Here is a 13,161-nt window from a genome sequence, read left to right on the forward strand (position 1 = left end):
TATTTGATTGATTAACCCCAAACTGGGATGGTTGTGATGAGCTGTCATCCTAAGGATATTGGCAGATGAATAGGCCACAGCAGAATTGACAGGCGCAGGTGAATAAATCAATTGTTTTTCCAGTCATCCTTTGGAGCGAGGCTTCTGTTTTGATTCCTCTTCAGCTGAATGTCAATGTCAAAAGTAATGGGCATGTGAACCTTGAGGTTTCTATAGCAACCCAACAACGTCTGTTTGTTACAGCCTGCTCCTAAAATATGAACAGCTAGATGGTTAATGATGGCGCCTAGTTTATTTGTGAGGGAGAAAAACACCTGTGACGCTCTTTGCAGAATTTTTTGTAATTATTACTTTGATCTGTTGAATTATCAAACACTGGCCCTTTAAAAGACTTGAGGAGCTACAGCGACACAACACTATTGATACACAAGGGAGATTGGGGTTGGTTGTCTCAGGAGTGGGTTGTCTCAGGAGTGGGTTGTCTCAGGGGTGGGTTTGTCTCAAGGGTGGGTTGTCTCAGGGGTGGGTTGTCTCAGGAGTGGATTGTCTCAGGGGTGGGTTGTCTCAGGGGTGGGTTGTCTCAGGAGTGGGTTTGTCTCAGGAGTGGGTTTGTCTCAAGGGTGGGTTGTCTCAGGGGTAGGTTGTCTCAGGGGTAGGTTGTCTCAGGTGCGTGCGGGTTGTCTCAGGGGTTGGTTTGTCTCAGGGGTGGGTTTGTCTCAGGGGTGGGTTTGTCTCAGGGATGGGTTGTCTCAGGGGTGGGTTGTCTCAGGTGCGTGCGGGTTGTCTCAGGGGTTGGTTTGTCTCAGGGATGGGTTGTCTCGGGGTGGGGTTGTCTCAGGGATGGGTTGTCTAAGGGGTTGGTTGTCTCAGGGGTGGGTTGTCTCAGGGGTGGGTTGTCTCAGGGGTGGGTTGTCTCAGGTGCTTACGGGTTGTCTCAGGGGTTTGTTTGTCTCAGGGATGGGTTGTCTCAGGGGTGGGTTGTCTCAGGTGCGTGCGGGTTGTCCCAGGGGTTGGTTTGTCTCAGGGATGGGTTGTCTCAGGGGTGGGTTGTCTCAGGTGCGTGGGGTTGTCTCAGGGGTTGGGTTGTCTCAGGGGTGGGTTTATCTCAGGGGTGGTTTGTCTCAGGGGTGGATTGTCTCAGGGGTGGGTTGTCTCAGGGGTGTGTTGTCTCAGGGGTGGGTTGTCTCAGGAGTGGGTTTGTCTCAAGGGTGGGTTGTCTCAAGGGTGGATTGTTTCAGGGGTGGGTTGTCTCAGGGGTGGGTTGTCTCAGGTGCGTGCGGGTTGTCTCAGGGGTTGGTTTGTCTCAGGGATGGGTTGTCTCAGGGGTGGGTTTGTCTCAGGGATGGGTTGTCTCAGGGGTGGGTTGTCTCAGGTGCGTGCGGGTTGTCTCAGGGGTTGGTTTGTCTCAGGGATGGGTTGTCTCAGGGGTGGGTTTGTCTCAGGGATGGGTTGTCTCAGGGGTGGGTTGTCTCAGGTGCGTGCGCATTGTCTCAGGGGTTGGTTTGTCTCAGGGATGGGTTGTCTCAGGGGTGGGCTGTCTCAGGTGTGTGCGGGTTGTCTCAGGGGTTGGTTTGTCTCAGGGGTGGGTTTATCTCAGGGGTGGGTTTGTCTCAGGGATGGGTTGTCACAGGGGTGGGTTGTCTCAGGTGCGTGCGGGTTGTCTCAGGGGTTGGTTTGTCTCAGGGATGGGTTGTCTCAGGGGTGGGCTGTCTCAGGTGCGTGCGGGTTGTCTCAGGGGTTGGGTTGTCTCAGGGGTGGGTTTATCTCAGGGGTGGGTTTATCTCAGGGGTGGTTTGTCTCAGGGGTGGGTTGTCTCAGGGGTGGGTTGTCTCAGGGGGGGGGGGGTTGTCTCAGAGGTTGGTTGTTTCAGGCGTTGGTTGTATCACGGGTTAGTTGTCTCAGGAATTGATTGTAACATGAGTTGGTTGTCACAGTGTTAAGTACTCCCAATCTAATCTTTTTAAGGGTGTGATGTGTGAATTTTATAAAATAACTCATCCACCTGGTCAATTTGTGTCAGCATAACGAAACATTGAAGTGAGAGGAATTCATGTGTTTTTCATAAGTAAAATCAAAATGTATGTACAGTGGGGCAAAAAAGTATTTAGTCAGCCACCAATTGTGCAAGTTCTCCCACTTAAAAAGATGAGAGGCCTGTAATTTTCATCATAGGTACACTTCAACTATGACAGACAAAATGAGGGAAAGAAATCCAGAAAATCACATTGTAGGATTTTTAATTTATTTATTTGCAAATTAAGTATTTGGAAAATAACAAAAGTTTATCTCAATACTTTGTTATATACCCTTTGTTGGCAATGACAGAGGTCAAATGTTTTCTATAAGTCTTCACGAGGTTTTCACGCACTGCTGCTGGTATTTTGGCCCATTCCTCCATGCAGATATCCTCTAGAGCAGTGATGGATGAATGGTTTTTACATGTAAGAGTCTATCTGGAAAGAACACCTTTTTATATACTGGCGCTGTTGAGTGGAACAAACTACCACAGCAACTCAAAGCCATGTCGACCATAACGTAATTTAAAAAGAATGTCAAAAGCTGGCTAATGATCGACCAATAGAAAACACAATGTCTGTATGCAATGCTCTAGGCTATGACAATGTTGTCCTGTCTTTTGTTTTGTTATGTGTTATATGCCTAGTAGCCTAGGCCTACTATGTCTGTTTTTGTGTCATCTTTGAAGATAGATAGATAGTAAATGCACTGTCTATCTACCTATCTACCTACCTACCTACAGTTGAAGTCGGAAGTTTACATACACCTAGGTTGGAGTCATTGAAACTCGTTTTTCAACCACTCCACAAATTTCTTGTTAACAAACGACGCCAGGACAGCGGAGTCAATCACCACCTTCCGGAGACACCTGAAACCCCACCTCTTTCAGGAATACCTAGGATAGGATAAAGTAATCCTTCTCACCCCCCCCCCCCCCTTAAAAGATTTAGATGCACTATTGTAAAGTGGCTGTTCCACTGGATGTCTTAAGGTGAACGCACCAATTTGTAAGTCGCTCTGGATAAGAGCGTCTGCTAAATGACTTAAATGTAATGTAAATGTAAATGAAGAAGCCACTGCTCCAAAACCACCATAAAAAAGCCAGACTAAGGTTTGCAACTGCACATGGGGACAAAGATCTTACTTTTTGGAGAAATAGCCTCTGATCTGATGAAACAAAAATAGGACTGTTTGGCTATAATGACCGTCGTTATGTTTGGAGGAAAAAGGGCGATGCTTGAAAGCCGAAGAACACCATCCCAACCGTGAATCACGGGGGTGGCAGCATCATGTTGTGGGGGTTCTTTGCTGCAGGAGGTTCTGGTGTACTTCACAAAATAGATGGCATTATGAGGATGGAAAATGATGTGGATATATTCAGCAACATCTCCAGACATTAGTCAGGAAGTTAAAGCTTGGTCGCAAATGGGTCTTCCAAATGGACAATGATCCCAAGTATACTTCCAAAGTTGTGGCAAAATGGCTTAAGGACAACAAGGTCAAGGTATTGGAGTGGCCATCACAAAGCCCTGACCTCAATCCTATAGAAAAGATGTGGGCAGAAGGAATGGTCCAAAATTCACCCAACTTATTGTGGAAAGCTTGTGGAACGTTACCCGAAACGTTTGACCCAAGTTAAACAATTTAAAGGCAATGCTACCAAATACTAATTGAGTGTATGTAAACTTTTGACCCACTGGGAATGTGATGAAAGAAATAAAAGCTGAAATTAATCATTCTCTCTACTATTATTCTGACATTTCACATTCTTAAAATAAAGTGGTGATCCTAACTGACGTAAGACAGGGAATTTTTACTAGGATTAAATGTCAGGAATTGTGAAAAACTGAGTTTAAATGTATTTGGTCAAGGTGTATGTAAACTTCAGACTTCCACTGTATCTACCTACAATGCATTCCGAAAGTATTCAGACCCATTTACTTTTTTCACATTTTGTTACGTTACAGCCTTATTCTAAAATGTATCAAATTCAATGTGTTCCTCATCAATACCCCATAATGACAAAGCTAAACCGTTTTTTAGACATTTTTGCTAATTTATGACATTTTTTAAACTGAACTTATTTACATAAGTATTCAGACCCTTTGCTATGAGACTTGAAATTGAGCTTAGGTGAGTCCTGTTTCCATTGATCATCCTTAAGATGTTTCTACAACTTGATTGGAGTCCCCCTGTGGTTGGACGTGATTTGGAAAGGCACACACCTGTCTATATAAGGTCCCACAGTTGACAGTGCATGTCAGAGTAAAAAACAAGTGATGAGGTCGAAGGAATTGTCTGTAGAGGTCCGAGACAGGATTGTGTCGAGGCACAGATCTGGAGAAAGGTACCAAAAAATTGTTGCAGAATTGAAGGTCTTCCATCATTCTTAAATGGAAGAAGTTTGGAACCATCAAGACTCTTCCTAGAGCTGGCCGCCCGGCCAAACTGAGCAATCGGGGGAGAAAGGCCTTGGTCAGGGAGATGACCAAGAGCCTGATGGTCACTCTGACAGAGCTCTAGATTTCCTCTGTGGTGATGGGGGAACCTTCCAGAAGGACAACTACCTCTGCAGCACTCCACCAATCAAGCCTTTATGGTAGATTGGTCAGACTGAAGCCACTCCTCAGTTAAAGGCACATGACAGCCCGCTTGGAGTTTGCCAAAAGGCACCTAAAGGACTTTCAGACCATGAGAAACAAGATTCTCCGGTCTGATGAAACAAAGATTGAACTCTTTGGCCTGAATGCCAACCATCATGTCTGGAAGAAACCTGGCACAATCCCTACAGTGAAGCATGGTGGTGGCAGCATCATGCTGTGGGGATGTTTTTCAGCGGCAGGGTCTGGCAGGGTCTTGATTAAAACCTGCTCCAGAGCGCTCAGGTCCTCAGACTTGGGAGAAGGTTCACCTTTCAACGGGACAACAACCCTAAGCACACAGCCAAGACAACACAGGAGTGGCTTCGGGACAAATCTGTGAATGTCTTTGAGTGGCCCAGCCAGAGCCCAGAATGGACCTGATCGAAGAGAGACCTGAGAATAGCTGTGCAGCAACGTTCCCCATCCAAACTGACAGAGCTTGAGAGGATCTGCAGAGAAGAATGGGAGAAACTCCCCAAATACAGGTGTGCCAAGCTTGTAGCGTCATACCCTAGAAGACTCGAGGCTGTAATTGCTGCCAAAGTTGCTTGAACAAAGTACTGAGTAAAGGGTCTGAATACTTATGTAAATATGATATTTCATTTTTTGTTTTATTATTATTATAAAAAATAAAAAAATTAGCAACAATTTCTAAAAACCTGGTTTGCTTTGTCATTATGGGATATTATGTATAGATTGATGCAGGGAAAAAACAATGTAATCAATTTTAGAATCAAGCTGCTACGTCTGATTTACATTGGAGGGTTAGGGGGTTGGTTGTCATTATCAACTCCTTTATAATACATCCCAAGCTCTTTTGTGCTTTTTTGGTTGTTGTGCTTTTAGCTTCCTTCATTGCCTCTCTTTCACAAATATAATTTCTGTCACACACCCACACACGCACACATGCATGTGCAAACACACGCATACACACACACACATTTACTTAAAATGTCATATGGTATTCTCACGGTATAAAAAGCTTTATTTTGTTAGGAATAAAGAAAGAAAGGCTTTGTTATTTCTAATACTCTGTATCCTATATAGCTTCATTTCCTGTTACAAAAGGAATGAGCTAGTAGCGAACAACCAACCTCATACTGTGACATCCAACCCCATGATGGGGCTGAGTGTGTTTGACTCCATGTTGGAATAAGATCAATCAGTACTATTGCCGCTTTTTTCAAGTTTTTCAAGCAAATGTCTTTTAAGGGAGTATGCGAGCACACTCGTTCGGTTCGACCGAGGCATGCTGACACCTTAAAACATCACTAGGCTAGGGGGCGGTATTTTCACATCCGGATGAAAAGTGTGCCCAAAGTAAACTGCTTGCTACTCAGGCCCAGAAGCTAGGATATGCATATTATTAGTAGATTTGGATAGAAAACACTCTGATGTTTCTAAAACTGTTTGAATTATGTCTGTGAGTATAACATAACTTATTTGGCAGGCGAAATCCAGAGGACAAACTATTCAGGAAAAAAACACATTTGAGGTCACTCTTTTCAATGGGGTTTCTATGTGGATCTAAATTTCTAAGGCACTTGCTTGCAGTTCCTATCGCTTCCACTGGATGTCAACATTCTGTAGAAATTGGTTGATGTTTTTCATTTGAGAAATGAAGAAGTAGGGCTGTTCAGAACGAGGATTGAGTCTAGTGTACTGTTGTGGTTGGGGCGCACATCCTGAAAGCTCACTACACACTGTTTTTATCCGCTATTGAACGTAGTTTATCCCGTCTCAAATTTGATTGATTATTTACGTAAATAAATACCTAAAGTTGTATTGGGAAAGTTGTTTGAAATGTTTGGACAAAGATTACAGGAAATGTATTAGATATTTTGTAGTCATGTTGCACGAGTTGGAACCGGTGTTTTTCTGGATCAAACGGGCCAAATAAATGGACATTTTGGAGATATAACGATGGAATTAATCGAACAAAAGGACCATCTATGATGTTTGTGGGGTATTTTGGAGTGAGAACAGAAGCTCTTCAACAGTACGGCATGAATTATATCATTATTTCTGAGTTTTGTGTCACGCCTGGCGGGATGAAATATGATTGTCTGTGTTTGATGGGGTGCTGTCCTCAGATAATCACATGGTTTGCTTTCGCCATAAAACCTTTTTGAAATCTGACACCGTGGCTGGATTAACAAGACGTTAAGCTTTATTTTGACATATTGTATGTGTATTTTCAAGAATGTTAAATATTTACAATTCTGTAGTTTGAATTTGGCGCCCTGCACTTTCACTGGATGTTGGTCAGGTGGGACGGTAGCGTCCCATCTAGCCTAGAGAGGTACTGGTGTTGAGAAATACACAAGTAAAAAATAAGTGTGACAATCAACCCCGGTCTCCCCTTTATCAACCCAGTTATGGGAGATGAATTGGATCAGTATAACATCAATCTGACCCGTTGATTTGCATTGAAAATGTGACATTCGGTTCACGACCAGGCTCTGTCGTAACCGGCCGCGACTGGGAGGTCCGTGGGGCGACACACAATTGGCCTAGCGTCGTCCTGGTTAGGGAGGGTTTGGTCGGTAGGGATATCCTTGTCTCATCGCGCACCAGCGACTCCTGTAGTGGGCCGGGCACAGTGCATGCTAATTAAGGTTGCCAGGTGCACGGTGTTTCCTCCGACACATTGGTGCAGCTGGCTTCCGGGTGGGATGCGCGCTGTGTTAAGAAGCAGTGCGGCTTGGTTGGGTTGTGTATCGGAGGACGCATGACTTTCAACCTTCGTCTCTCCCGAGCCTGTACGGGAGTTGTAGCGATGAGACAAGATAGTAGCTACTAACAATTGGATATCATGACATTGGGGAGAAAAAAAGAGGTAAAACGTTTTTTTTAAAGAAGAAAAAAAAATGAAAATGTGACATTCTCCATCCCGCCATCATTTTGTACCTACCTGGACTGCAACGAGAGAGATTATAATTAGAACTGGCCCCTGTGTCCCCATGATGGCTCTAAATTATCACTCACTCTATCACCACTTGGAGAGAAGGAGGAGGGAGTGGTAGAGGGAGATGGAGGAAGGAGATAGAGAGAGACTTGTCTTCCTCTGCCAGGCAGGCAGCAACCATGGTCATCGTCTCCCACTGAAGACTGCTAGAGAGAACCCTGAGTGAAGTCTGACTGAGCCGCTGGACGCTCATCATTAGGTTGCATGAAAGCCTGTTTGTGTCCTTCATTAGCCATAGAGAGGGATAGAGAGAGAGCCGACACCTATGATCCACACTGGCGCTCATTAATACCAAGGATGCAAATGAGGCATGGCTAAAGCACCAGTGTCCGACCCAGTATAGACGACCCAGGGTGTAAATTACCCAGATGGGCATCTGACGTAACGTCAGTTCCAGGTCAGAGACAAACACACATGGGGGAAAAGATTATAAGCAGTTGTTTCTTCAGTCAGAACTAAATAATCAAAATGTAGCTTCTCATCCATGGATGGAAGGAAGTCATTATATGTTAGTCGTGCATAAAGAGACATCACATGTAGGAAGTACTGTAGATCCCCAGTGAAGAAATGTACCCTGAAGAGGAGATTATTAACCAATAGACAGACATTTCCTGAGGGTGATTGTATTTTCCGATGACTAGGACTTGCTCTTTTCAAAGTCCTGTCTTCACCTTAAACACGAGCCATCATTATTCAGGCATTATCAAATGATTCCAAGCTCATTGATTTGTAACACCATTAGAGGGATTTTAAGTGTCAAGAACATTGAATTTCTTCATTCATTATCATTAATATTAAAGAATGCAGAAAAGACCGGAACACTCACACCTAGCAAACATTCTCTGTGTGGTGTTTTGGGAAATACTTTCTGAAGCTTTGAAGCTGCATCATCATAACCCTCAGGATGTCTATTCATATGGGGACACAGGCTATGGAAGATACATGTAAGAGAAAACGTTTATTTTGTAAAAAAAAAAAATGTATGTCATGTTTCAGCATATACCCAAACACATTGTATTCCTCTGTATTCATCTGTATATGTTCGTCTGCATGTCTAGTTGCCTGTTTCAGCTCATAATTCACCTTTTAGACAGCAAAACATGAGCAAAGATTTTGAATAAATATTCAAAATAAAATGGAATATTAATAATAAACTGTATTGGAAGAAGCTGTTTCCTAGCAACATAAAATTGTGTGTGTGCGTGTGTGTGTGTGAGTGTGTGTGAGAGAGAGAGAGATAGAAAAAGGGAGGAGGGAGACCGAGAGGGAGAGAGAAAGAGTGACTGACTCACACAGACCCCTATAATTTGTGATTGTGGGTTTTTCTTAATCATACAAATCTTCAAAGAGAATCCAGACATCAGAAAATACACTTACAAAGGTTAAAAGCGAAAGGTGCCGCTGGTACACTGAACACTGAGCCAAAGTCTTGTTTTGGATACATAGTGTTAAATGTTGATAGACTCAAATAACCTATTTAATCACCATATGACTCATGATGTAACCAACCTGTTAACAAAGCAGACAAGCTTGGCATGCCTTCATGCTGCTTCACAAAAATGTCAGGCTAGCTGTCAGATATGAAAGTACCTGTTTAATGGGGCTGACATTTTCCAACGTAAATAAAATATCTGTACCTTGAATTCTGTCACTGTATTGACGGAATGTTTTTCATGCTCATTAATTAGATTTCTACAGAAATTAGGTATTTTAGCTCTTTGGGGATCCTGTCAAGCTTCCATTGTAAAGACAGACAGACATCCTCATTCCTCTGTCATCCTCGTCCCGCACTAAACGTACCCTGGCCACAAATAATCAGGGATGTTCCCACCCACTGCCTCCTGCTCCCTGGAGACATTGTCTCAGACAGGGGCGTGGAATGCAATGCATGGGGAGATCAGTGGGAGCTGTGTCGGCTGCCACCAGACTGCCGCCACCAGACTGCCACGCACCCGCTGTGATGTGACAGGCAGCGCTAATAAAGGTGCGTGACTGAGAGGGGGCCATGTGGACAGCTCCTCTGTCCTCTCTCTGCATAATGAGACAGGGGGTCTGGGCTAGGAGACAGGTGGGGGGCAGGGGGGGGGGGTGGAGGTATCAGGCCTGTATTGTTGCTCCTGGTGCTCTGCCACACAACTCATTCCAGAACACTCCTCTAGTCTGGGAAGGGAGGAAAAGAGGGGAGGGGGGTATTCCCAAGGTGTTCAGCTGTGCCAGTGAATCCCTCCGCCACGAATGTGCCTCCATCACCATGGCGACTGGGGCTATGAAATTAGCAAGTGGCAGGAGTCCAGGAGTTCACCAGCTCAGAGAGAGAATTTTTTAAATATATTTTGTATCTTCCTGGATTAGAATAACGTTCTATGGCAGACATGGTAGAGTGGCTTTGAATCTTTGTTGAGCTTCATATTTTTGCTATTACTCAAGGGAGCACAGCAACTCCCAAGGACCTTAAGTGTAGTGCAGTGAGATGATTCTTATTGAATGATTCACCACTGAGATGGGCTGCTTTCTCACCTTCTATCCACTGTCTGTTTATACTGGTCTTAGGCTACCAATAATTCCCAGACACACACGTTATTTAAGTGATAATGCCAGAGAAGCTGTTATTTGGAGGATATATTGGCACGGGTGTTGTTAGGCCCGAGACTAAGTCGGAGGCTGGCAAACTGTGCCAATATATCCTCCAACCACCGGCTTTGAGGGCATTATCACTTTTATACAAATCAAATAATAATGATATATTTTAATTCAAAACTTTATTTTGATGAATTTATTCATACTATTTCATCCTTCCACAGGATATCGTCCCGAAACAAATCTAGGGTTGCTACCCAAGCCGGCTGGTCGTTCGTTCTATTGGCTTGGTTGCCAGGGATGCCAGCGACCCAGTCGTTCAGTCTTTTTGTTCTGTATCTATGGACCAGTCGTTCGTTCTAAATGTTCCATTGCCATACTGGCTGGAAACATTCTTATCCCTTGCTTGCTAGCTGGCCAACGACAACTAACTTACAGTCACGTCAAACAGTACAGACAGAATAACAATAGCAATTTGTTTATACTGTTTTCTAGTGACATTTAACAATGAGCTAATGAGGCACGATTTCGCTGGCATAGAAAATGTGCTCTCTCATTAGGACACCGTTGTTTAGAGAAGCTAGCCAACAACACAGATAACACAGTAACTTGAAACTGAAGCTGGAAAGACTGCAAACTAGCTGCACTTAATTTCGTTTGACCTTTTTTCAATTTACATTTCTTTGTATATATCCATAAAAAAGGATGCCAGCTGATTCATGATTTAGACTGGCTGAGAAACGCTGCCTGCCTCTCTCTCTCGTCCCGACTCCCAACCCCTACACGTTCATTACTATGGGACAGTTGGAGATCGAATTTGAACATTGAAACAATGTTGCAAATGTTGGAGAGACAGACAGTAAAGTTTAAACAAATCTTAGTAAAGTTTAAACAAATCTAAATGTTAGTCTAAAAGAAATGTGAGATAATGTCTAGATGCTTTTTATAGTGGAGATCAAGTGTATAACTTCCCTTCCTGGGATGATGAGACAGTGGATTGTGCAGTCAGATGGAACAGAATAAATAGGCATTTTAACGTCATAGATTTAGCCAGTGGTAATTTTTGGAATAGACACCGTCTGGAATGCGCTTTTAACCAATCAGCATTGAGGATTAGACCCACCCGTTGCATAATAACAGACAATTCCCCTCAGATTTGTTGCTGCAGGAAGGAATGTCTGTCTAGTCTAGTGAAAGACATGGGCTACTGAATCATATATAATGTAACAGTTTGTTCATGATACTCTACTATATGTGTTGCTGGTTGTGATTGACAGCTCAGCATTAGGTCTCCTTTAGTCTTTTGCTAAATGGAAACCAAGCATAATAAAGCTAATCCACATTTACTAAGGACGATAGAAGCATCTGTGAGTAACAGTGTTTACTGAGGAGTTAAGAAAGCGTTTCTCTATATAGACCCTTTAGGACAGTTTTGCTTCTATAATCTTAACAGAAAATTCACAGAATGTGTCAAATGAGAATTTAATTGACCGTGTTATCTCTCTGTATGTTTTACAGGCTGTCTGAGGGGAATGGAGAGTTCTTTGTGCGTATGAATGGCATCCTTCAGAAACAAGAGAATCTGCTGCGTGCTGCCCAGGCTGAGGTAAACCTTAAACCTCCTTATGTTTGTTTAAAGGGGTAGTGCATTCTAAAACGCGGTTTACTTGTAAAAAACATATTTCCATTCTATGAGGTTGAAATAACAGTCTGAAATTGTGAAAAGTATGATAATGCCCTTTTTAGTGTTGGAGCTTTAAAAAACGAACTAACTAACAAAAGAACGACTGGAATTTCAGCCTGTTCAGGTGGGATGGAGTTTTTGGCCCACAGCATGACATCACAATCTGATCTGATTATTCTGACCAATGACCAGTAATCTTTTATTTGTACATGTATCCTCTTACTTTGAAGGAGTAGGCTCTAGAGTCTAGACGATCCTATCTGCCAATCAGGGCTGTGCATATAAACATATTTACATTTGTAACAACACACCAACACAATCAGGCTGAGCAATGATAAAAAATAACATTTTCATGAACTAACCACACGCAGAGATTTTTTTAGACATACAGTGAAGATTTAAAAAATAAAATAAAAAAGACTGCATGTGGGCTTTAAGTAGGAAGATCCTTGAAATGAAAATAACATTTTTTTAAGGAGACTATAGAGGAAAGGTCTTGGGTAGTATACACATACTTTGCTCTCGCCGGTCCCCTCTGCTATGCCTATTTTAACGGGGGTCAATGTGCTGCCAACAGCTTAGCTTCCTCCATTGTCCGACTGCCCCACACTGGGCTCGAACCAGCAACCCTCTGCTTCGCAACGCACGTGACCGCCCTCCTTAACAATGTTCCAATGGGTTGAACTAGCCAAAAGGTACCGACTGGATCCCTCGGTCTGGTACATTTCAAGCTATTTGTGGAGCTAGCTTACGGTACGTTCATAACTCTGTGTTACACAGTGGACTGAGGGGACAGACGGACAAGGTTGAGAAGGCCACTCAAAAGGCTGGAGGCTCAGCTGTCAGAAGAAGCTGCTCTCCATGGCTCTCTACCCCCTCACTTCCCACACAAGAGGAAAGAGACTGGGACTGAATGGGGCACTATTAAGATGTTTATCTGAGAACACTTGTTTTCCAGCCTCTTCAGGTTTTAAAGTGGTGAAAAGGGAACAAAAAGAAAATCAATGATGCAGTCATTGCCTTTGTCTGATTGTGTGCCGCAATTGAAAACAAAAGTGTTTGGTTGGCGATACCAGCTCATTGTGACTTAACCTCACAACCCTTTCCAAGCCTTATTGAAGCAGTCATGGTGATGGAGCCTGCTTAAGGTTTAAAGTTATCTCTCTCTGTGTCTCCGCAGTGCGAAGGGGAAGGTAACACAGCCGCACCACCAGCAGAGCACGTAGACCAGGCCTTCGTTCCAGAGAGGTCCAGCAGGAGAGAGGTGAGTAGCC

The 13,161-nt window shown here is 43.6% G+C and overlaps 1 protein-coding gene and 1 long non-coding RNA gene across 2 annotated transcripts in view; one reads left to right on the forward strand and one right to left on the reverse strand.

Moving 5' to 3' along the window:
* The window catches only part of LOC135564660 (uncharacterized), a 529,018-nt gene that overhangs the window by 85,959 nt on the left and 429,898 nt on the right, over window positions 1-13,161 (reverse strand). The window lies entirely within an intron of this gene.
* LOC115110340 (BAI1-associated protein 3-like) overlaps window positions 1-13,161 on the forward strand; it is a 43,634-nt gene that overhangs the window by 15,427 nt on the left and 15,046 nt on the right. Inside the window, exons 3-4 of the mRNA XM_029635918.2 lie at window positions 11,722-11,809; window positions 13,068-13,151. Coding sequence (XP_029491778.2) covers window positions 11,722-11,809; window positions 13,068-13,151 — 172 coding nt within the window. The remainder of the gene's footprint in view (window positions 1-11,721; window positions 11,810-13,067; window positions 13,152-13,161) is intronic.

Source organism: Oncorhynchus nerka, linkage group LG26 (assembly GCF_034236695.1).
Source record: "Oncorhynchus nerka isolate Pitt River linkage group LG26, Oner_Uvic_2.0, whole genome shotgun sequence".
Taxonomy (NCBI): Eukaryota; Metazoa; Chordata; class Actinopteri; order Salmoniformes; family Salmonidae; genus Oncorhynchus; species Oncorhynchus nerka.